Source organism: Rana temporaria, chromosome 3, assembly GCF_905171775.1.
Source record: "Rana temporaria chromosome 3, aRanTem1.1, whole genome shotgun sequence".
NCBI lineage: Eukaryota > Metazoa > Chordata > Amphibia > Anura > Ranidae > Rana > Rana temporaria.
The window spans coordinates 10108617-10129594 of NC_053491.1; the positions used below are offsets into that span (position 1 = coordinate 10108617).

The 20978-nt window shown below is 48.1% G+C and overlaps 1 protein-coding gene across 12 annotated transcripts in view; it reads left to right on the plus strand.

Moving 5' to 3' along the window:
• The window catches only part of ITGA11 (integrin subunit alpha 11), a 303932-nt gene that overhangs the window by 229769 nt on the left and 53185 nt on the right, over positions 1 to 20978 (plus strand). For all 12 annotated transcript variants that reach the window (XR_005747817.1, XR_005747814.1, XR_005747815.1 and 9 more), the window contains one exon: positions 16634 to 16841. Coding sequence is in view for 1 of the 12 variants with exons in the window: in XM_040342234.1 (XP_040198168.1) it covers positions 16634 to 16841 (208 nt within the window). In the remaining 11 variants the exon portion in view is untranslated. The remainder of the gene's footprint in view (positions 1 to 16633; positions 16842 to 20978) is intronic.

Consider the following 20978-nt stretch of genomic DNA (forward strand, 5'->3'; position numbering starts at 1 on the left):
CAATTCCTGCAAGTATGCCCATCAATTGCTGCCACTGTGCCCATAAATTTCTGCCCGTGTGCCCATCAATTGCCACTACTGTGCCCATCAACTGCTCCCAGTGTGCCCATCAATTGCCACTACTGTGCCCATCAATTGCTTCCAGTGTGCCCACCAATTGCTGCTACTGCGCCCATCAATTGCTGGCAGTGTGCACACCAATTGCTGACACTGTGCCAACCAATTGCTGCCAGTGTGCCCATCAATTGCCGTTACTGTGCTCATCAATTTCTGCCAGTGTGCTCATCAATTGCCGCTACTGTGCCCATCAATTGCTGCCAGTGTGCCCATCAATTGCCGCTACTGTGCCCATCAAATGCTGCCAGTGTGTATCCCCCGCCCGGCACTTACATTGCCTCGGTGGGGCAGCGGGGTCCTCCATGCTCCTCTCAGCCAATCAGGTGCACCGGGTCTGTGTTATCCATCACCTGATTGGCTGAAGTGACAGGCGCTGTGATTGGACGCATATTAGGTGTCCAATCACATTACAGCACAGGACGAGAGGAGGAGCGGGCGGGAGAAGAAATTAGAATCGGGGAAGATGGAGGACACCTGGACACCACTCGCCGCCTGCTGCCGTCACCCGCTGCCCACCCAAGACAAGGTGAGTGCTTGTCAGATGACGGGGGGCACAGTGGCAGCACATGGGGCACAGTGGCAGCACTTGAGGCACAGTGGCAGCACATGGGGCACAGTGGCAATTTTTGGGGCACAGTGGCAATATTTGGGGCACAGTGGCAGCATTTGGGGCACAGTGGCAATTTTTGGGGGACAGTGGCAGCACATGGGCCACAGTGGCAGCACATGGGCCACAGTGGCAGCACTTGGGGCACAGTGGCAGCATTTGGGGCACAGTGGCAGCACTTAGGCACAGTGTCGGCACTTGGGACACGTGGCAATATTTGGGGCACAGTGGCAGCACATGGGGCACAGTGGCAATATTTGGGGCACGATGGCAGCACATGGGGCACAGTGGCAGCGCTTGAGGCACAGTGGCAATTTTTGGGGCACAGTGGCAGCACATGGGGCACAGTGGCAATATTTGGGGCACATGAGGCACAGTGGCAGCACATGAGGCACAGTGGCAGCACATGGGCCACGGTGGCAGCACTTGAGGCACAGTGGCAGCACTTGGGGCACAATGGCAGCACTTGGGGCACAATGGCAGCACATGGGGCACAGTGGCATTATTTGGGGCACAGTGGCAGCACATGGGACACAGTGGCAGCACTTGGGGCACAATAGCAGCACATGGGGCACAGTGGCTGTGTTTGATGGGCACAGTGCCTGCGTTTGGTACAGTGGCTGCAATTAAAGGTTTTTTTTCCAGAATTTTTCAGTTTGTTTGCTCCCCCCAAAAAAAATTTGAGCACCAGCCGCCCACTGGGTTACACACAGTGCAGAGCTGTAACTGAGCAGGCACCAAATGGTCTGAGCCAAAGGTGGTGGCACTGAGTTCCACCAAGTTCCCCCTGAAAAAAACCCTGTATATCTATCTCTATATATATATATATATATATATATATATATATATATATATATATATATATATATATATATATATATATATATATATATATATATATATATATATATATATATAATCTCACGGGCGGGAGAAGAAATTAGAATCGGGGAAGATGGAGGACACCTGGACACCACTCGCCGCCTGCTGCCGTCACCCGCTGCCCACCCAAGACAAGGTGAGTGCTTGTCAGATGACGGGGGGCACAGTGGCAGCACATGGGGCACAGTGGCAGCACTTGAGGCACAGTGGCAGCACATGGGGCACAGTGGCAATTTTTGGGGCACAGTGGCAATATTTGGGGCACAGTGGCAGCATTTGGGGCACAGTGGCAATTTTTGGGGGACAGTGGCAGCACATGGGCCACAGTGGCAGCACATGGGCCACAGTGGCAGCACTTGGGGCACAGTGGCAGCATTTGGGGCACAGTGGCAGCACTTAGGCACAGTGTCGGCACTTGGGACACGTGGCAATATTTGGGGCACAGTGGCAGCACATGGGGCACAGTGGCAATATTTGGGGCACGATGGCAGCACATGGGGCACAGTGGCAGCGCTTGAGGCACAGTGGCAGCACATGGGGCACAGTGGCAATTTTTGGGGCACAGTGGCAGCACATGGGGCACAGTGGCAATATTTGGGGCACATGAGGCACAGTGGCAGCACATGAGGCACAGTGGCAGCACATGGGCCACGGTGGCAGCACTTGAGGCACAGTGGCAGCACTTGGGGCACAATGGCAGCACTTGGGGCACAATGGCAGCACATGGGGCACAGTGGCATTATTTGGGGCACAGTGGCAGCACATGGGACACAGTGGCAGCACTTGGGGCACAATAGCAGCACATGGGGCACAGTGGCTGTGTTTGATGGGCACAGTGCCTGCGTTTGGTACAGTGGCTGCAATTAAAGGTTTTTTTTCCAGAATTTTTCAGTTTGTTTGCTCCCCCCCAAAAAAAATTTGAGCACCAGCCGCCCACTGGGTTACACACAGTGCAGAGCTGTAACTGAGCAGGCACCAAATGGTCTGAGCCAAAGGTGGTGGCACTGAGTTCACCAAGTTCCCCCTGAAAAAAACCCTGTATATCTATCTATATATATATATATATATATATATATATATATATATATATATATATATATATATATAATCTCACTTTTATATACAGTCAGGTGATAATTATATTCTCTTGTTTATTGACTATAAGGCCTCGTACACACGGCCGAGGAACTCGACGTGCCAAACACATCGAGTTCCTCGGCGAGTTCAGCCCTGAAGCCGCCGAGGAGCTCGGCGGGCCGAGTTCTCCCATAGGCCTCGTACACACGACAGAGTTTCTCGGCAGAATTCAGCGAGAAACTCGGTCAGAGCCGGATTCTGCCGAGAAACTCTGTCGTGTGTACACTTTCGGCCCGATGGAGCCGCCGAGGAACTCGTCGAGAAAATAGAGAACATGTTCTCTATTTTCTCGTTGTTCTATGGGAGAACTCGGCCCGCCGAGCTCCTCGGCGGCTTCAGGGCTGAACTCGCCGAGGAACTCGACGTGTTTGGCACGTCGAGTTCCTCGGCCGTGTGTACGAGGCCATAGAACAACGAGGAAATAGAGAACATGTTCTCTATTTTCTCGACGAGTTCCTCGGCGGCTCCATCGGGCCGAAAGTGTAATGACGACAGAGTTTCTCGGCAGAATCCGGCTCTGACCGAGTTTCTCGCTGAATTCTGCCGAGAAACTCTGTCGTGTGTACGAGGCCTAATACCATCCATATAAACGTCCAAAGAGTCATCGAGTTGCCTGTCTGTTCTCCTCACCCCGTTGGATCATCTAGTGCAGATTGTCTGAGCCCTTCCTCTAATGAGGTGGAGTATTTATTGAAAGCACATGTCTCTGTAATGCCAACGTTTCCATCATCCCCTCGGCACGCTAACAATACACAGAAGCGTCTGAACCGCGTATAGTGTTACTTACCTTGAATGTCTGGATGATCATACACGAAGGTTCTCAGAAGACAGCACATTAGTTAAAGGGGCACCGAAAAGAGCTCGAGGGACCCGAGGGAAAAAAAACTAAAATTCTGCCGAGACTCATAAAAACAATCTTTAAAATTGAAGAATAAATTGTCATTTGAACTGGAAAATCTCCCCCCCCCTTTTCCAGAACACATTGGTAGCCGAATTAAACATCTGCTCTGGATTGCTCGGTAGTTCTGAAAGTAATAAAGTAAAGTTGTCTAAACAGAAACGTCCACTCGTTCCCCCCCCCCCCCCGATCTCCGAGTCTGGTGGTGGCACGTAACTCGGGCCGTCTGCTCTTCTCACAGTTTGGTAATTTACAAATATCGGGACGGTGGAAAATTGTAAGTAGGGCACATTCTTTCCCTCGTAAAAAGTTAAATACCAGCACTAGGATTGAAAACAAAGACAGTATTGGGCAGCGCACCAAAAACTTTCTGAGCTCCTAACTACTAAAGATGAAGCCTTGAGATGGCCTGGGTACAATGCACCTTGGACTATACAGATAAGGCCAATCGGGGACCAAAGAGGCATAGGGAACTGACACACCAGAAAGCATGTGGGCGGAGCATAAGCACCCTAGTAGGGGAGACTAAAGCCTCGTACACACAATCGGATTTCCATCGGACAAAGCGTAGGACTTTTGTCAGAAGGACAGAAGACAGAAGATCAGGAAGTGAGGATTTCTCAGAAGAAATAAGGACATTTAAAAGCAAAATTTAAGGATGAGGTAAGTGGAGGACGACTGCACTAAGGGAAAGGAAGCTATTTAGGGGAAAAAATGTTACCTTTACAACCCCTTTAATTGTAGCGCTACCCCCTCAGGAGCCGCTGGTTGTTTTGGGATCGGCGTATTAAGTTACCCCTTTTCGTTGTCTAGGATGATTGTAGTGAGTAGAGTAGTAAACGATTGTCCAATCAGCTACTGAGATTTTCCGAATGCTTTATTTCCCGGCCCAACACGACCAACATCAACATGAGGTAAATAGAAAAGGTTGATGAAGCGAGAGAACTTTGCAGTATCAGGCCTGGATATGAAAAGAGCAATCCTGCTCTCAGTAGTAGTAGACGCAGTTCGTCGCCACTCTAGCCAGAGTGGGCGAAGTGCCCCCGGACAGACTCCTGCCACGAGCCTGGCAGCCGGAGTGCCACTTTATGGTTGCTGGGAGGAACAGGTCTCTGCCACAGACCTGGCTCTATGGACCTCTGTCACAGGCCTAGTACTTGGATGAGCTAAATAGATTGAGCGAATCCTCCCAGTAGATTAGGTTAGGGACACCGGGTGGCAGTTGAAGTGTACCTGTCAGTGTCCCGGTCACCGGATCCCTGATGGTTCGTTCAAGCCCCTCGGGTAACCTGCCTCCGGGTTTTCCTTGAGCTGACCCTCCACCGCACAGCACACAGCTGGGGATCTCTTCAATAAAGATGGGGACCCAGCAGTTCTGATGTTGATCCGGAGAGGCCAGGGGGAAAAGGGAAACTTGGACTAAACACAACTTGAACGGGGTAAACCTTGTCCAAAACTTCTGGAAAAGTAAGTAAGTCAGGCAAACTGTCATCTGGCCTACTTATAAAAGCGAGGATCTGGCAGGATAATGACGGTGCCATCGGCTGTGGTCGTGGTGGTTGAAAACACCTGATCCTCTCTCCCAGGCGACTTCAGCACGACCCGATCACTGTAGATATGACAGCCCCAACTCCAGGCTCTGAGGCAATCTTCAAAACATTTCCCCACACAAACAATGGCATAGGGTGTCTCTCGCTCTTTCTTAGGGACATTCAAGCGGCCCCAAACGGCATCACGGCACCATCTCTCTCTCTCCCGGTCAATCTGGTACAGGAGTTCAGGCGGCACATACGGGTATTCGTACCCGTGGCGAGCAGTAACCCGCTGGACCACCAGGCGCTGTAACTTGGACAAACTTGGCAAATTATGTGGGTCACCACGTCCCGGCAGCACTATTGCGTCCGGTGCCCTCTTCAACATGGGAGCAACAAGGGGCACAGGGGTGGTGAGCGTAACAGCAATGACATTTAACTCACCGACTCCCCAGGTTAGACACGGGACATCCAAGGACGGCTGCTGGGACCCACACGATGGTGCGCTCTGGCCAGAGCGCTTCTTCCTCCTCCGAGTCCTGTGGAAGGCACGGGACCCTCCATAGCCCCGTGACTCAGGGAACCGAGGCTCGAAGAGGTAGTCGGGAAGGTCGCCATTATCGGTCAAGAGATCATCCGATAAGGGGTCAAAGTCTGATAATTGCAACTCCTCCGCTGGCGAGTAACCGCAGGGTTTGGCTGCTGTAGGGTTCCCCGGCCAGTCAGGCGAGGAGCGCTGAACAAGTAGGCCTCAACTGCGGCTGCGGGAGGCTGGAGCAGGTCTTGCTCCTAGAGAGGCAAACCACACGGAGACCGCTGTGGAAGTGGTTGTCTCCAATGTGATTTCGGCCTGGGTACCAGTCACTTCAGTTGAGCTGGTCACGCTGGACGGGTCACCTTCTTGGTCCGCGTCGTCCACAGGGCTTACCTCCAATGAGCGAGGCGGCGAGGCAGCCGAGGGGAGAGTCAAGGTGGACGACACTGAGATTATCTCAGGATCCCGTACTTCTGGTTCCACAATAGCTACCGACGGGGATGGCGAAGTGCCCCCGGACAGACTCCTGCCACGAGCCTGGCAGCCGGAGTGCCACTTTATGGTTGCTGGGAGGAACAGGTCTCTGCCACAGACCTGGCTCTACGGACCTCTGCCACAGGCCTAGTACTTGGATGAGCTAAATGGATTGATCAAATCCTCCCAGTAGATTAGATTAGGGTCACCGGGTGACAGTTGAAGTGTACCTGTCAACACCCCGGTCACCGGATCCCGGATGGTTCGTTCAAGCCCCTCGGATAACCTGCCTCCGGGTTTTCCTTGAGCCCACCCTCCACCGCACAGCACACAGCTGGGGACCTTTTCAATAAAGATGGGGACCCAGCAAGTCTTGCTGGGCCCCCTCTCAGCAACATGGAGCTCTGCATAGTATGTGACCCCGGCCTGGTAGGCCATGTCCCCGGGGTCCGTTGGGGTCGCACACCCTAAAGGTGGGTGGCGCACCTGGAACCTGGAACCCGCGGAGAAGAACCAAAGACAATGGCGTCTGCCACAGATATACTCTCCCCCAGCATGCCTGCTAGGGAAAACTCCTCTAATTGGCTGCTGGGGAAAAGTGGCTCTGCCAGAACCCCTCTAGCGCCAACTGTCGCCCAGGGGTGGGATCGGCACCCCTGGAGCGCAGACTGACCCACAGGACAGTTCAGGAATGACAGCAGCCCAAATTTAACAAATTAGAAATAGGAGCAAAATAACTCTCCCATTCTCCCACTAACTTTAGCGTAACGCCCATACTGAAAGTAAGGGGGCGCTACATAATAAATAAGGTTGTGTTCACTTTAAACACCAAAATTCCCAATCATGTGCAAGGGAAATATAAAGCAATGGATTTTTGCTTGTATGGGGTGATCGACACACGCCTTCACCTTACAAAGCTAAGTGAAATTCCCAATGCTAAGTGAATACAATAGTCTGTAGATGTCTCCGATTTGCATTGTCAAGAAGCTCGTCTCCATGTATTGTCTATGTGCCAAAATTCCTGATTTTTTCCACCGCTGATTAAAAGGATAACAGCTGCACGGAACTGAAAAGTAAAAGACATTTCAACACCATCGCGTTTCGATGCACAGAGCTTGGAGCTGGCCTCACATGTGACAGATTAATGTTGACATGCTTTCAGTTTTATAGTGTAGGGTATTCGTTTCATTTTATTGCACACGTTTCTATTTGAAGCTATGGGTTTCCTGTCTGAGGAGATCCTAATAATCCGATGTGTTTGATTTTAATATAAACTCCATCTTGGTACAATTTCACAACCTGTCAAGAGATACAAAATAATACAACCGCGTTCCAAATATGTCATAACTGATAGGACTAACTTCACTCCAGATATCAAGATCCATCCTCGGTTTTCCCGTCGGGATTCCTGGCGGACTTTATACCGACGGGAATCCCGGTCGTGTGTACACGGGGAAACTTACCGAGCAGGTTCTCGGTTTTCCCGTCGGGATTCCTGGCGGACTTTATGCCGACGGGAATCCCGGTCGTGTGTACACGGGGAAACTTACCGAGCAGGTTCTCGGTTTTCCCGTCGGGATTCCTGGTGGACTTTATGCCGACGGGAATCCCGGTCGTGTGTACACGGGGAAACTTACCGAGCAGGTCCTCGGTTTTCCTGTCGGGATTCCTGGAGGACTTTATACCGACGGGAATCCCGGTCGTGTGTACACGGGGAAACTTACCGAGCAGGTTCTCGGTTTTCCCGTCGGGATTCCTGGCGGACTTTATGCCGACGGGAATCCCGGTCGTGTGTACACAGGGAAACTTATCGAGCAGGTTCTCGGTTTTCCCGTCGGGATTCCTGGCGGACTTTATACCGACGGGAATCCCGGTGGTGTGTACACTGGGAAACTTACCGAGCAGGTTCTCGGTTTTCCGTCGAGATTCCTGGCGGACTTTATACCGACGGGAATCCCGGTCGTGTGTACACAGGGAAACTTACCGAGCAGGTTCTCGGTTTTCCCGTCGGGATTCCTGGCGGACTTTATGCCGACGGGAATCCCGGTCGTGTGTACACGGAGAAACTAACCGAGCAGGTTCTCGGTTTTCCTGTCGGGATTACTGGCGGACTTTTTACCGACGGGAATCCCGGTCGTGTGTACACGTGGAAACTTACCGAGCAGGTTCTCGGTTTTCCCGTCGGGATTCCTGGCGGACTTTATGCCGACAGGAATCCCGGTCGTGTGTACACGGGGAAACTTACCGAGCAGGTTCTCGGTTTTCCCGTCGGGATTCCTGGCGGACTTTATGCCGACGGGAATCCCGGTCGTGTGTACACGGGGAAACTTACTGAGCAGGTTTTCGGTTTTCCTGTCGGGATTCCTGGCGGACTTTATACAGATGGGAATCCCGGTCGTGTGTACACTGGGAAACTTACCGAGCAGGTTCTCCGTTTTCCCGTCGGGATTCCTGGCGGACTTTATGCCGACGGGAATCCCGGTCGTGTGTACACGGGGAAACTTACCGAGCAGGTTCTCGGTTTTCCCGTCGGGATTCCTGGCGGACTTTATGCTGAGGGGAATCCCGGTCGTGTGTACACGGGGAAACTTACCGAGCATGTTCTCGGTTTTCCCGTCGGGATTCCTGGCGGACTTTATGCCAACGGGAATCCCGGTCGTATGTACACATGGAAACTTACCGAGCAGGTTCTCGGTTTTCCCGTCGGGATTCCTGGCGGACTTTATGCCGACGGGAATCCCGGTCGTGTGTACACAGGGAAACTTACCGAGCAGGTTCTCGGTTTTCCCGTCGGGATTCCTGGCGGACTTTATGCCGATGGGAATCCCGGTCGTGTGTGCACGGTGAAACTTACCGAGCAGGTTCTCGGTTTTCCCGTCGGGATTCCTGGCGGACTTTAATGCCGACGGGAATCCCGGTCGTGTGTACACGGGCAAACTTACCGAGCAGGTTCTCGGTTTTCCCGTCGGGATTCCTGGCGGACTTTAATGCCGACGGGAATCCCGGTCGTGTGTACACGGGGAAACTTACAGAGCAGGCTCTCGGTTTTCCCGTCGGGATTCCTGGCGGACTTTATCCCGGTCGTGTGTACAGGGCTTTAGCCACTTCTTTAGATCCAATGCATGTCAATAAGATACCCCAACATTTTATATCCATACTTTAATTCGGTCACCATAAAATGTCTAGATGTTGATATTCCGAAAACAAGATGGAAGATGTGAGAGTTGTAGAATCAACCTGTTCTAGTTGATTGATCACAAAAAAATGAAATATACAGTTGCATTGAATAGATCAGGACCCAACTGTGTGTTTAAAACATCTGTTCTCAAAAGTTTTATTATTACATTCTCTTTTATACAGAAGATAAGATAGGGGGTGGTATGAGCAGGGCTTTTTTTCAGGTGGAACTCCGTTCCACCACCTCCTGGCTCAGACCCTTTGGTTTCCTGCTCACCATAATCACTTGTAAACACAGAAGTCCAGTTTCTGTGTTTACAAGTGACAGCTCTACACTTTTTGATGTGATTTGGAGGGTGTGTGTGGGGAGGAGTTTGGGGGGGGGGTCATGGTTGAGTTCCAGCACCTATTGTTTGAGGAAAAAAAGCCCTGGCTGTGAGATGTTATTAAAAACCAGCAAACAGAATAATGTCACATTTCATATGTCAGCAGATATATCTGCAAAACTAAAACCTTGAGATGGGAGGGGAGGAGCATGCTGCTCACAGCTCAATCTATATACAAAATGGATGTTCTTGTTCTTAAATTAACAATACAGTGAAAATCTCTGTGTCGTTTCCCTCCTGTTTATTTAACACTATTCATCTCCATTTACATTCAGCTGACTGCTGGCAGCTCCTGCTACATTGGCGCAGAGAAACAGTGTCTTGTTTAACTCTCCCCTAGCTTTCTCAGAATGACTGGTTCAACAGGGAAGGTAGATCATCTGCTGGTACAGCGTGTGATTGCACATACATAGATGTGATTGTACACATTTCCATGGTGATTTAATTAATTTTAGGGGTCTGTAAACAACAGCCTGCAGGCCACACCCAGCCCACATCTAGGGTCAGTGACATATCCTTAATGCAGGGATGGACTGGCCATTGGGACTACAGGGAGTGTCCCGGTGGGCCGATGGCTCAGTGGGCTGGATTCAGTGACAGCAGACCGCCGCCCCCCCCTCCGCTCCTCTGTCTCTCCCTTCCAGCAGCGCTCACCTCCTCTTCCTCCCCGCAGCGTTCACCTGGGAGGACAAAGAAGCAGGAGGAGGACCAGAGGAGCAGGGGGGACGACAGAGGAGCATGGGGGGGGGGGGACAGACAGCTGACTCAACAGCTATGGCCTAGGAGTTTCTCACTTCTGCCTAATCTTGTCCCATAAGGGGGGCACCAAACTGATTCTTTGCCCTGGGTGAAATAATGTCTAGCTTCCCCACTGGTACTGCCTATAAGAGTACCAGTACTAGCCAATGGATAGTGGCTAGTGAAGGGGGAGAGGGAGCTTGGGTGGCCAGGGGGGGTGCGGGAGTTGTCCTGTCCTGTCAAAGTGGGCCAGTCTGGATGAAGTCCAGGGCCAAATTTTTGTCCCAGTCCAGCCCTGCCTTAATGTGTACAGCTAAAGCATTTAGGTAAGCAGAAGAAGGTGTCTGCATCTTTCCCAGCCCCCCCCCCCCCCCCACCTGCAGTCTCATCTCAAGTTTTTTCCTGCTGTGGCTTTATTAGCTCTGTCTTTCATTGCTAGGACCACCAGCACCCTAGCAACCAATGACATAGTTAGTCAGGTTGAAAAAAGACACAAGTCCATCCAGTTCAACCACAAAAAACAAAAAAACAAAATAAAAAACACAGTACAATCCCATACACCCAACTCCATACCCACAGTTGATCCAGAGGAAGGCAAAACCCCCCAGCAGAGCATGAGATCCAATTTGCTACAGCAGGGGAAAAAATTCCTTCCTGATCCTCCGAGAGGCAATCGGATTTACCCCGGATCAACTTTACCTACAAATCTTAGTACTCAGTTATATTCTGTACATTTAGGAAAGAATCCAGGCCTTTCTTAAAGCAATCTACTGAGCTGGCCAGAACCACCTCTGGAGGGAGTCTGTTCCACATTTTCACAGCTCTTACTGTGAAAAAACATTTCCGTATTTGGAGGTGAAATCTCTTTTCCTCTAGACGTAAAGAGTGCCCCCTTGTCCTCAGTGTTGACCGTAAAGTGAATAACTCAACACCAAGTTCACTGTATGGACCTCTTATATATTTGTACATGGTGATCATATCCCCCCAATTCTCCTCTTCTCAAGAGTGAATAAATTCAGTTCCTCTAATCTTTCCTCATAGCTGAGCTCCTCCATGCCTCTTATCAGTTTGGTTGCCCTTCTCTGCACTTTCTCCAGTTCCCTGATGTCCTTTTTGAGAACTGGTGCCCAAAACTGAACTGCATATTCCAGATGAGGTCTTACTAATGATTTGTACAGGGGCAAAATTATATCTCTGTCTCTGGAGTCCATACCTCTCTTAATACAAGAAAGGACTTTGCTCGCTTTGGAAACCGCAGCTTGGCATTGCATGCCATTATTGAGCTTATGATCAACTAAAACCCCCAGATCCTTCTCCACTACAGATCCCCCCAGTTGTACTCCCCCTAGTATGTATGATGCATATTCTTAGCCCCCAAGTGCATAACTTTACATTTATCAACATTAAACCTCATCTGCCACTCAGTCGCCCAATTAGACAGAGCATTGAGGTCGGCTTGTAAATTGGAGACATCCTGCAAGGACGTTATTCCACTGCATAGCTTGGTGTCATCTGCAAAGACAGAAATGTTACTTTTGATCTCAGACCCAATATCATTTATAAATATATTGAAAAGTAAGGGTCCCAGCACTGAACCTTGGGGTACACCACTGATAACCTTGGACCATTCAGAGTAAGAATCATTAACCACGACTCTCTGAATTCTGTCTTTCAGCCAGTTTTCTATCCATTTACAAACTGATATATCCAATCCTGTAGACCTTACCTTACACATGAGCCGTGTGTGCGGAACTGTATCGAACGCTTTTGCAAAATCCAAATATATCACGTCCACAGCCACTCCTCTGTCCAGGGTTTTACTTACCTCTTGATAAAAGGAAATCAGGTTTGTCTGACAACTTCTGTCTTTCATGAATCCATGTTGTCTGCTGCTTAAATAGTTTTTTTCCAGCAAGAACTCATCCATGTGGTCTTTTATTAAACGTTCCAGTATCTTCCCAACTATAGAAGTTAAACTAACAGGTCTATAGTTACTTGGTAAAGACTTTGTTCCCTTTTTAAATATGGGCACCACATTGGCCCTGCGCCAATCCTGTCTTTAATGAGTCCCTAAATATTAGATACAGTGGCTTTGAAATGACAGAGCTCAACTCACCTAGGATCCGTGAGTGGATGCCATCTGGTCCAGGTGCTTTATCCACCTTTATTCTGTCTAAATATTTCTGGACCATATCACCTTTGAGCCATTGTGGATTTGAGGCTGTGTCACTCCCACCCCCATTTTGGACATGAGCTCCCCCATGCTCCATTGTATACACAGAGCTGAAGAAAACATTTAATAAATTTGCCTTCTCTTTGTCCCCAGTCACCCACTCTAGATTATTTTGTAAGGGGCCTACATGCTCAGAATTCACCTTTTTACTATTAATATATTTAAAGAATTTTTTGGGGTTTGTCCTACTATCTTTTGCAATCTGCCGTTCATTTTGAATTTTTGCATCCTTGATTTCCTTTTTGCATATCCTGTTATATTCTTTGTAACATTTAAACAACACTAGTGTTCCTTCATTTTTATATTTTTTAAAAGCTACTTTCTTATTGTTTATAGCTTTTTTAACTTTGACCGTGAGCCACATAGGTTTTATTTTTAGCCTTTTAAACTTATTGCCCATGGGAACATACTTTGCAGTGAGGTTCCACACAGTCTTTTTGAAGAATTCCCATTTCTGTTCTGTGTTCAGCTGTGCCAATAGTCCCTCCCAGTCCAAGTCCTGGAGAGCAGCCCTCATCCTTGGAAAATTTGCTCTCTTAAAATTTAGTGTTTTAATATTTCCTGTATGTATTTCTTGCTTATAGTTAACATTAAATGAAATCATGTTATGATCACTGCTACCCAGGTGTTCCTTTATCTGAACATTAGTAATAAGCTCTGCATGGTTTGAGATTATCAGGTCCAACAGGGCATCATTCCTAGTTGGGGCCTCAATAAACTGCACCATAAAATTGTCCTGCAATAGGTTTTTAAATTTTTGTCCTTTAACTGTCCCAGAAGTGCCATTAATCCAGTCAATTTCTGGGTAGTTAAAATCCCCCAATATTATCACCGTCCCAGACCTTGCAGCCTTTTCCATCTGTGCAAGGAGCTGAGTCTCCACCTCCTCATTAACATTGGGTGGTTTATAACAAACTCCAATGATTAATTTTGAACTACGCACATCTGTATGCAGTTCCACCCATAATGCTTCAGCCTCATCACGCTCTCCATCAACCAGGTTCTCTTTCACGCTTGCTTTAAGGTCACTTCTCACATAGAGACAGACCCCTCCACCTTTCCTTTTTACCCTGTCTTTCCGAAAGAGAGCATAGCCAGGAATATTAATAGCCCAGTCATGTGAGGATTGAAGCCAAGTTTCAGCAATACCGATTACATCATAGCTCTCCTCATGCACCAGAGCTTCCAGCTCACCTGTTTTGCTTGGCAGACTTCTGGCATTGGTGAACAAACACTTAAATGTATTGTTACATTTTTCTCTGGTGTTTTTCATATAATTTATAGTAGTACAAATGGCACTATTATTTCCAATGGCTGTTTGCAACATGGGAACTTTCTTGTCACCTGCCATAACCCTTCCCCATCTATCCCCATTCCACTCTCCATTAATTCAGAAAGGAGAGAAATTTTGATGTATCCTCACATGTAGTGAGCATGTGGATGCATGATCATAGTACGTGTGCCGCGTCCTAAATATATTCAAAATGGAAAAAATGACCTAGGGGCAAGTCATGGACTTTGAGGGCACTGTAAACTGGTAAAGATAGTAGTCACCACAAACAGGGGGAAATTTTTGCTAAAAAAATATATTTATTACACAAGGTATTTATTAAACACTTTAAGAAAATCTCCATATGATTGAATTTGCACAAAAACAAAATTACACAGCATTACAGTATTCAGTGAGAACCATCAGGAATTGGTAATTAAACATAATTACATAAAAAGAATTTAAACTGGTTATTGAGATATACTGTTGATAAAGACAAACAAAGAACCTCCAACCACTTATAGATTGTAAAAGTTCCTGAGGAAGGACCGAAGACTGCATAGATTGAAGGTCTATACGATGACAAAGGAATCGCTGTGGCCTGACATGTTTCGCGCTGAGATATGGCGCTTCTTCAAAGGGCTTTTTGTTATAAATGTGCTACAATAATGGAGAAAAAACATGAGTATATAAATACATTTCACATGCATATATCATATAGTGAACCGAGATAAAAATAGAAATAGAGTAGCTGTGGATGCTGGCAGGCACTCTCCATTAATGTCTGACCACTAACTGACCTGTCTGCTCGATGTAATTCTAATTCACCCTCCCCCTCAATCCTAGTTTAAATACTCCTCCAGCATTCCCATAAACCTCTCCCCCAGCACAGCAGACCCCCTTCCATTCAAGTGCAAACCGTCTTTAGCATATAGGTTGCACCCCAATGAAAAGTCAGCCCAGTGCTCTAGAAACCCAAATCCCTCCTTCCTACACCAGGTCTTTAGCCATGCATTCAGCTCTCTAATCTCCCCCTGCCTTTCCTGTGTTGCGCATGGCACAGGCAATATTTCAGAGAATATCACCTTGGAGGTCCTTCCCTTCATCTTGCAGCCTAGTTCTTTAAATTGATTCTTAAGGAGCCTCCACCTTCCATGTATACTGTCATTGGTTCCAACGTGGACCAAGACAGCTGGGTCATGCCCAGCCCCTCCCAGTAATTTATCCACCCGGTCCACCACATGCCGAACCCTGGCACCAGGGAGACAGCAAACCATTCGGTTGAAGCGATCCTGGCGACAAATTATTCTATCAGTCCTTCTGATTATAGAATCCCCTATTACCACCAACTGTCTAGGCCTACCTGCACTCCCCTCCCCACCTCTACTAGATGGGTTGCTCTCCCGGCTGTTAGGGGTAGCAGTAACATCTAGGGCTGCCACCTCTGTGTTTGCCACCTCCACATCATCACCCAACTTGGCAAATTTGTTTTGATGCACAAATACAGGACTGGCCTTCCCTTTCTTCACGCCCCTTCCACTCCCTCTAACTGCATTAACCCATCTCCCTATCTGATAATCCTGACTTGCCCCTCCACCCTCCACATCAACCTTACTGACCACTTGCTCAGCGAGCAGAGGACCCCTTTCAAGGTTGTCATTTCTACCCAGTGTTGCAACTTGCTCCTCCAGATCTCTAATACGAGCTTCCAGAAGGGCAACCTGCTCACATCTGTCACAGCGGTATCCATCTTGGAGCTGTTGCACCAATTTTGCATACATGTGACACGCTGTGCACTGAGCAAAACCTTCAACCCTGCTAGCACTCATTTCCCAGTTACAATATAATTACTTGTATGAAGATTAAGATGATACTTACAGTTTTAGAAGACTCCTGTCTTGACTCTTGTTTTAAACTCCTGGTTTTTAACTCTTCCACTTGTATTCAAAAAATTCCACTTCTGATCAGAAATTCCACACCAGATCTTAGCAAGGAGCCAGCTCTTATGGAGTTTTTACAGACACTTATATACTCACCTGTTAACAATTAGACACTCCCCTGTTAACAATTAAACACTCCCCTTAATTAGCAGAAAGAAAAAAAAAAAAAAAAGCTGTTAAAAAAAAAAGCTGTGTTTGCCCCAACATTCACAGGTTGATGGAACTTCTTCCACCTAGACCTGCTCTGCCTCCTGGCTCCTGTCCTGCTTCACCAGCCACACTGTAAGCCCTGAACCCTGATATAAGGAGGACTCTATTGGGGACCATGATGTAAGGAGGACTGTGATGGGGACACTGATCTAAGGGGAACTCGGATGAGGAATTGATTGTTTTCTCGCTACAAATATTTTTAAAATATACAGAATGGCCCATGAACTGAAAAGTTTGGCGTCCCCAGGTTTATGGTGTCTTGGGAGTGAATATAAATGTTGGGGTATCTTCCTAACACTTATTAGAACTGAAGAAGATGCTTGGGCAAGCTAATAAATGGCTTTAACCTTACAAAACAAGTCCAGTTGAATGTGACCAACTACTACTAGCTTTACTATATGACCTGGATAAGTGAGAGCCTTCACAGGCAGGTATTGTTGATTTAGTATATTTTGAAATGGCTGACATTTTCTTTTTCCGCCCATCTTTGCTCTCAGGGAGTTCTGCCAGCGCTCTCTGCGGAGGACCCCATCAGACTGCAATACCTTCACTCGATCATTTGACAACTCAGTATTCATCATTGAAGGAAGCAGAAGGCGAGTGGCCCTGGAAGTGACACTTGAGAACCGAGGGGAGAACGCATACAGCACCGTGCTCAATATTTCCCACTCTCCAAACCTCCAGTTTGCAAGCTTGATCCAAAAGGTAAATAGGCATCAGACATGGACAGGTCTGCTTACTATGAGTAAAGGTTGTAGCAAAGTAAGGCTTGTGTCACACTAGTGATGGTCACAAGGGCAAAAAAAAAACACTGAAAACCACTTACCTGTTTCTACAGCCTTGCTGCCTCATTGGTTGAAGTAGTGAGACCTCAATCCGGGGAAATTCTGCAGCATTTTGACCAGCGAGGACACAATGCCGTAGAATAATATACCCAATTCTTTTGTAAAATATAAAAGATGAGGTTGCGTCAAGTAACTAGATACCAAATATGTCAAGCCCTAAATGTGCACCACCAGTAAAATGGCGAAAACGATTGCACCTGAAATTGGCCTTAAGAGCTCATCAGTCTAGGGTTAACCATAAATGATGGTCCTAGAATTATTGCTTTCATTCCGGCATTTGTGGCGATACCCAACATGTGTGGCACAATTGCTGTTTACATATATGTGCACTCCCTATGCACATGTTTGCATTCACGTGTGTGCAAGTGGCGCCAGGGTCCCTGTTAAAGTTTACTGTAAATTATATTTCTAAATACTTTTTTCATTTACCTTTATTGCAACCACAAGGGGGCTGACGCAACCCCATATGTGATAGTTTTGGCAGGTGATAGGTTCTCTTTATAGGAATATCAGGGTTCTATTAGACCCCGGATGTCTTCCCTGCCTTTAGGATTGTGCTTAAAGCTTAGTTCCACCCAAAAATGGAATTTCCGCTTTTCGCAAACACTTCCCGCCTCCGGTGTCACCTTTGGCACCTTTCGGGGGGGAGCAGATACCTGTTTAATACTGGTATTGGCTCTTACTTCCGGGCATAGATAGCCGCATTATCTGCGGGTATCTACGCCACGTCCGGCGCCTCCTACGTCTGTTTAATCCTCAGTCTGGGGATTCACCACTGGCCCTGGTTGCAGACTGGATAAAATCTTCTAGTTGGCCAGATGTGCCCCAAGGGCCATAGTTAGGAGATCCTTGATCTAAAGAACAGATCTTCTCACCACCACCCTACGCCAGTGGCGGTTTGTCCATAGAGGGCGCTGGAGCGCCGCCCCCTCTGGCTCTCGCACAGCCACTGAAATACATAGATTCATGCATTGCATGAATCTATGTATTTTCGCCGCTGCCGCCCACTATTCAGATGGCCAGATGCTGAGCGCCGGCCGTCTGAATAACGGCAGCTGGTTGGCTGAGTGGAAGTGCCTATCAGAGCCAGCGGCTCTGATAGGCTTTCCGAGTACAGCCCTCGGGCTGTAGTCGGCTTCCTGAATGCTTATCCTCGGGACGTACCGGCGGTGCGTTCCTTGGATAAGACTGACAGGCGTCTCAGCCAATCAGATTCACCGGTTCTGGTTATCGCTAACCTGATTGGCTGAAGCTTCATCGAGGGCGGGAGAAGGCATCGAGGGACGTGGAAGGAGGATGGCTGACCCGAGAAAGGTAGTGCCAGGCGGAGGGGGGGGGGAATTTTACAGGTCACAGTGGCAGCATTTAACTGGGCACAGTGGCGACAATTGCGGCGCACAGTGGCTACAATTGCTGGGCACAGTGGTAACAATTGATGGCACATACAGGTCACAGTGGCAGCATTTTACTGGGCACAGTGGTGACAATTGCGGGGCACAGTGGCGACAATTGCGGGGCACAGTGGCGACAATTGATTGGCACAGTGGAGACAATTGATGGCACAGTGGTAACAATTGATGGCACAGTGGTAACAATTGATGGCACAGTGGTAACAATTGATGGGCACAGTGGTGACAATTGATGGCATGGCATAGTGGTGACAATTGATGACACAGTGGCTGTGTTTGATGGCATGGCACAGTGACTGCATTTGATGGCATGGCACAGTGGTGACAATTGATGGCACAGTGGCTGCGTTTGATGGCATGGCACAGTGGTGACAATTGATGGCACAGTGGCTGCATTTGATGGCTTGGCACAGTGACTGCATTTGAAGGCATGGCACAATGGTTGCGTTTGATGGCATGGCACAGTGGCTGCATTTGATGGCATGGTACAGTGGTGACAATTGATGGGCACAGTGAGACTGCAATTGTTTTTTTTGTTTTTTTCGTTTGCCCCCCCCCCCCCCCCAAAGATTTTGAGCACCAGCCGCCACTGCCCTACGCTACGTATAGTTTAATGAATGATGTTCTGTATTCCAGAACTGATCTGAGATTGTTGTAGGATAATGATAAATAGCCCCAGAAATGTGCCAAGCAAACTGAAAAATATTACACTGATCCCGGTTAGTCCAGGTGAAGGTTAAGATGCACTAAATTTTCCCAGTGCTGAGGTAATGGCAGAGAAGGTGTAATGGAGAAATCCGATCCATCGTAGAATATTTAATTCTTCATGTCCTGCCAATGGGATCAGCACTGGATTTGGATTTCTACCAAATGTTCTGTGTGGCTGTTTTCTCCATTCCATCATCTGTCCCTTAAATGGGCAGAAGAAGATTGTTTGGCCTTTATTTGCCATTAGGATTCATTCTTTCTATGACACCAGCACTGAAATTAAATAAATCGACTTTGTTATTAATCCGACGATCAGCTGGTTATGGATGGCCTGGTAGTTAAAGGGCCAGACCACATAGAACAGATATTTCAGTTTCAGTAGATGCTGGAGGTTTAAACCACTCAGCTTCTTATACCTCCTCAGGATTCTATCAGGGAGACCTCTTGAGTTTTGAGGTCTGTACACCTGCTGTGATTGTCATGAGGGGTTCCACTTTCCAGGTTGCAAAGTTCAACTTACCTCGCAAAGTGACCAGCTTATTTGCCTAGGCCAAAAAGAATCTTGCATTCTATAAACCTGTGCAGCGCAATTCTGCCCTCAGGATAGAATAACTCCCGGTAAGTCTCTATGATAAACTTCCTGCCGGCTACGTTGGGGCCCTTTAAAACTGTTGGCATGCAGGGTGATAGAGATGAGTCAATAGGTGGCGTTCCCAACAGCAGTATATGAGCACAGGAGCCACTGATCAATTTGGGTCCTCTGCTCCTGTCTAGACACCACCAGAATACCTGGTCTGGAAACACCCAGCACATGCACAAGAATTACACACACCACCCTTTAAGAAGGTAAGCAGACTGAATTGGCAAATTAAGATCACAAACATGACAAAATAGATTGGCACATAAAATTCACAATGCATAAACACAACAGTAAGTGTACAGTGTATTCCACGGGGGTACCTTTTAAAAGTCAAATCCAAGCTTATACTAAGGAGTGTAAGGAGTGTAAGCAGCCCACTCTCTGGGCACAGCACATCTTGGCACAGCACAGCTTTCCACGATCCTGGCACGCTTCCCTCAGGCTCTTTCCCAGGCTTTTGCTTATATCTGCCCCCCTCCTGCTCTCAGGTGTCTATGGGTGTTGCAGTTGTGGTCCAGGAATGGTTATAGTTGAAATCCTCCGAGACTACATTTCCCAGACCGCACCTGTGTAAAGTCAGTCCTAGCTAGATAAGGAGGTAGAACTGGCATCGCCATCTTGTGGACAAAGAAAGTTATGCAATCAGTAACATTGCCCAGTGTTACAAATGCATGCAATGGGGTAGATTCAGGTACCGCTGCGCACTTCTTATGGTGGCGCAGCGTACCGTTGTTACCCTGCGCCTACGCAAATTATCTGCGCTACGCTTCATTCATGAAGCAGTAGCTACGTAATTTGCGCGGGCACTCCTTAAAACTGCCCGGCGTAAGGGCGCATAATTTAAATGATGCCGTAGGGGGCGTGGATCATTTAAATTAGGCGCGTTCCCGCGCTGAACATAGTGCGCATGCTCCGTCGGGAAACTTTCCCGACGTGCATTGCGGCAAATGACGTCGCAAGGACGTCATTTGCTTCAAAATGAACGTAAATGGCGTCCAGCGCCATTCACGATTCACTTACGCAAACAACGTTAAATTTTAAATTCGCGACGCGGGAACGAAGGGTATACGTAGCATTGGCTGCCCCTGCAAATAGCAGGAGCAGCCTTACACGGAAACCGACGAACGGAAACGACGTAAACTGCGTACGCAGGGCTCGCGTAGGGTTGTGAATCGGCGTTAGTATGCAATTTGCATACTATACGCTGACCACTACGGGAACGCCCCCTAGCGGCCATCGT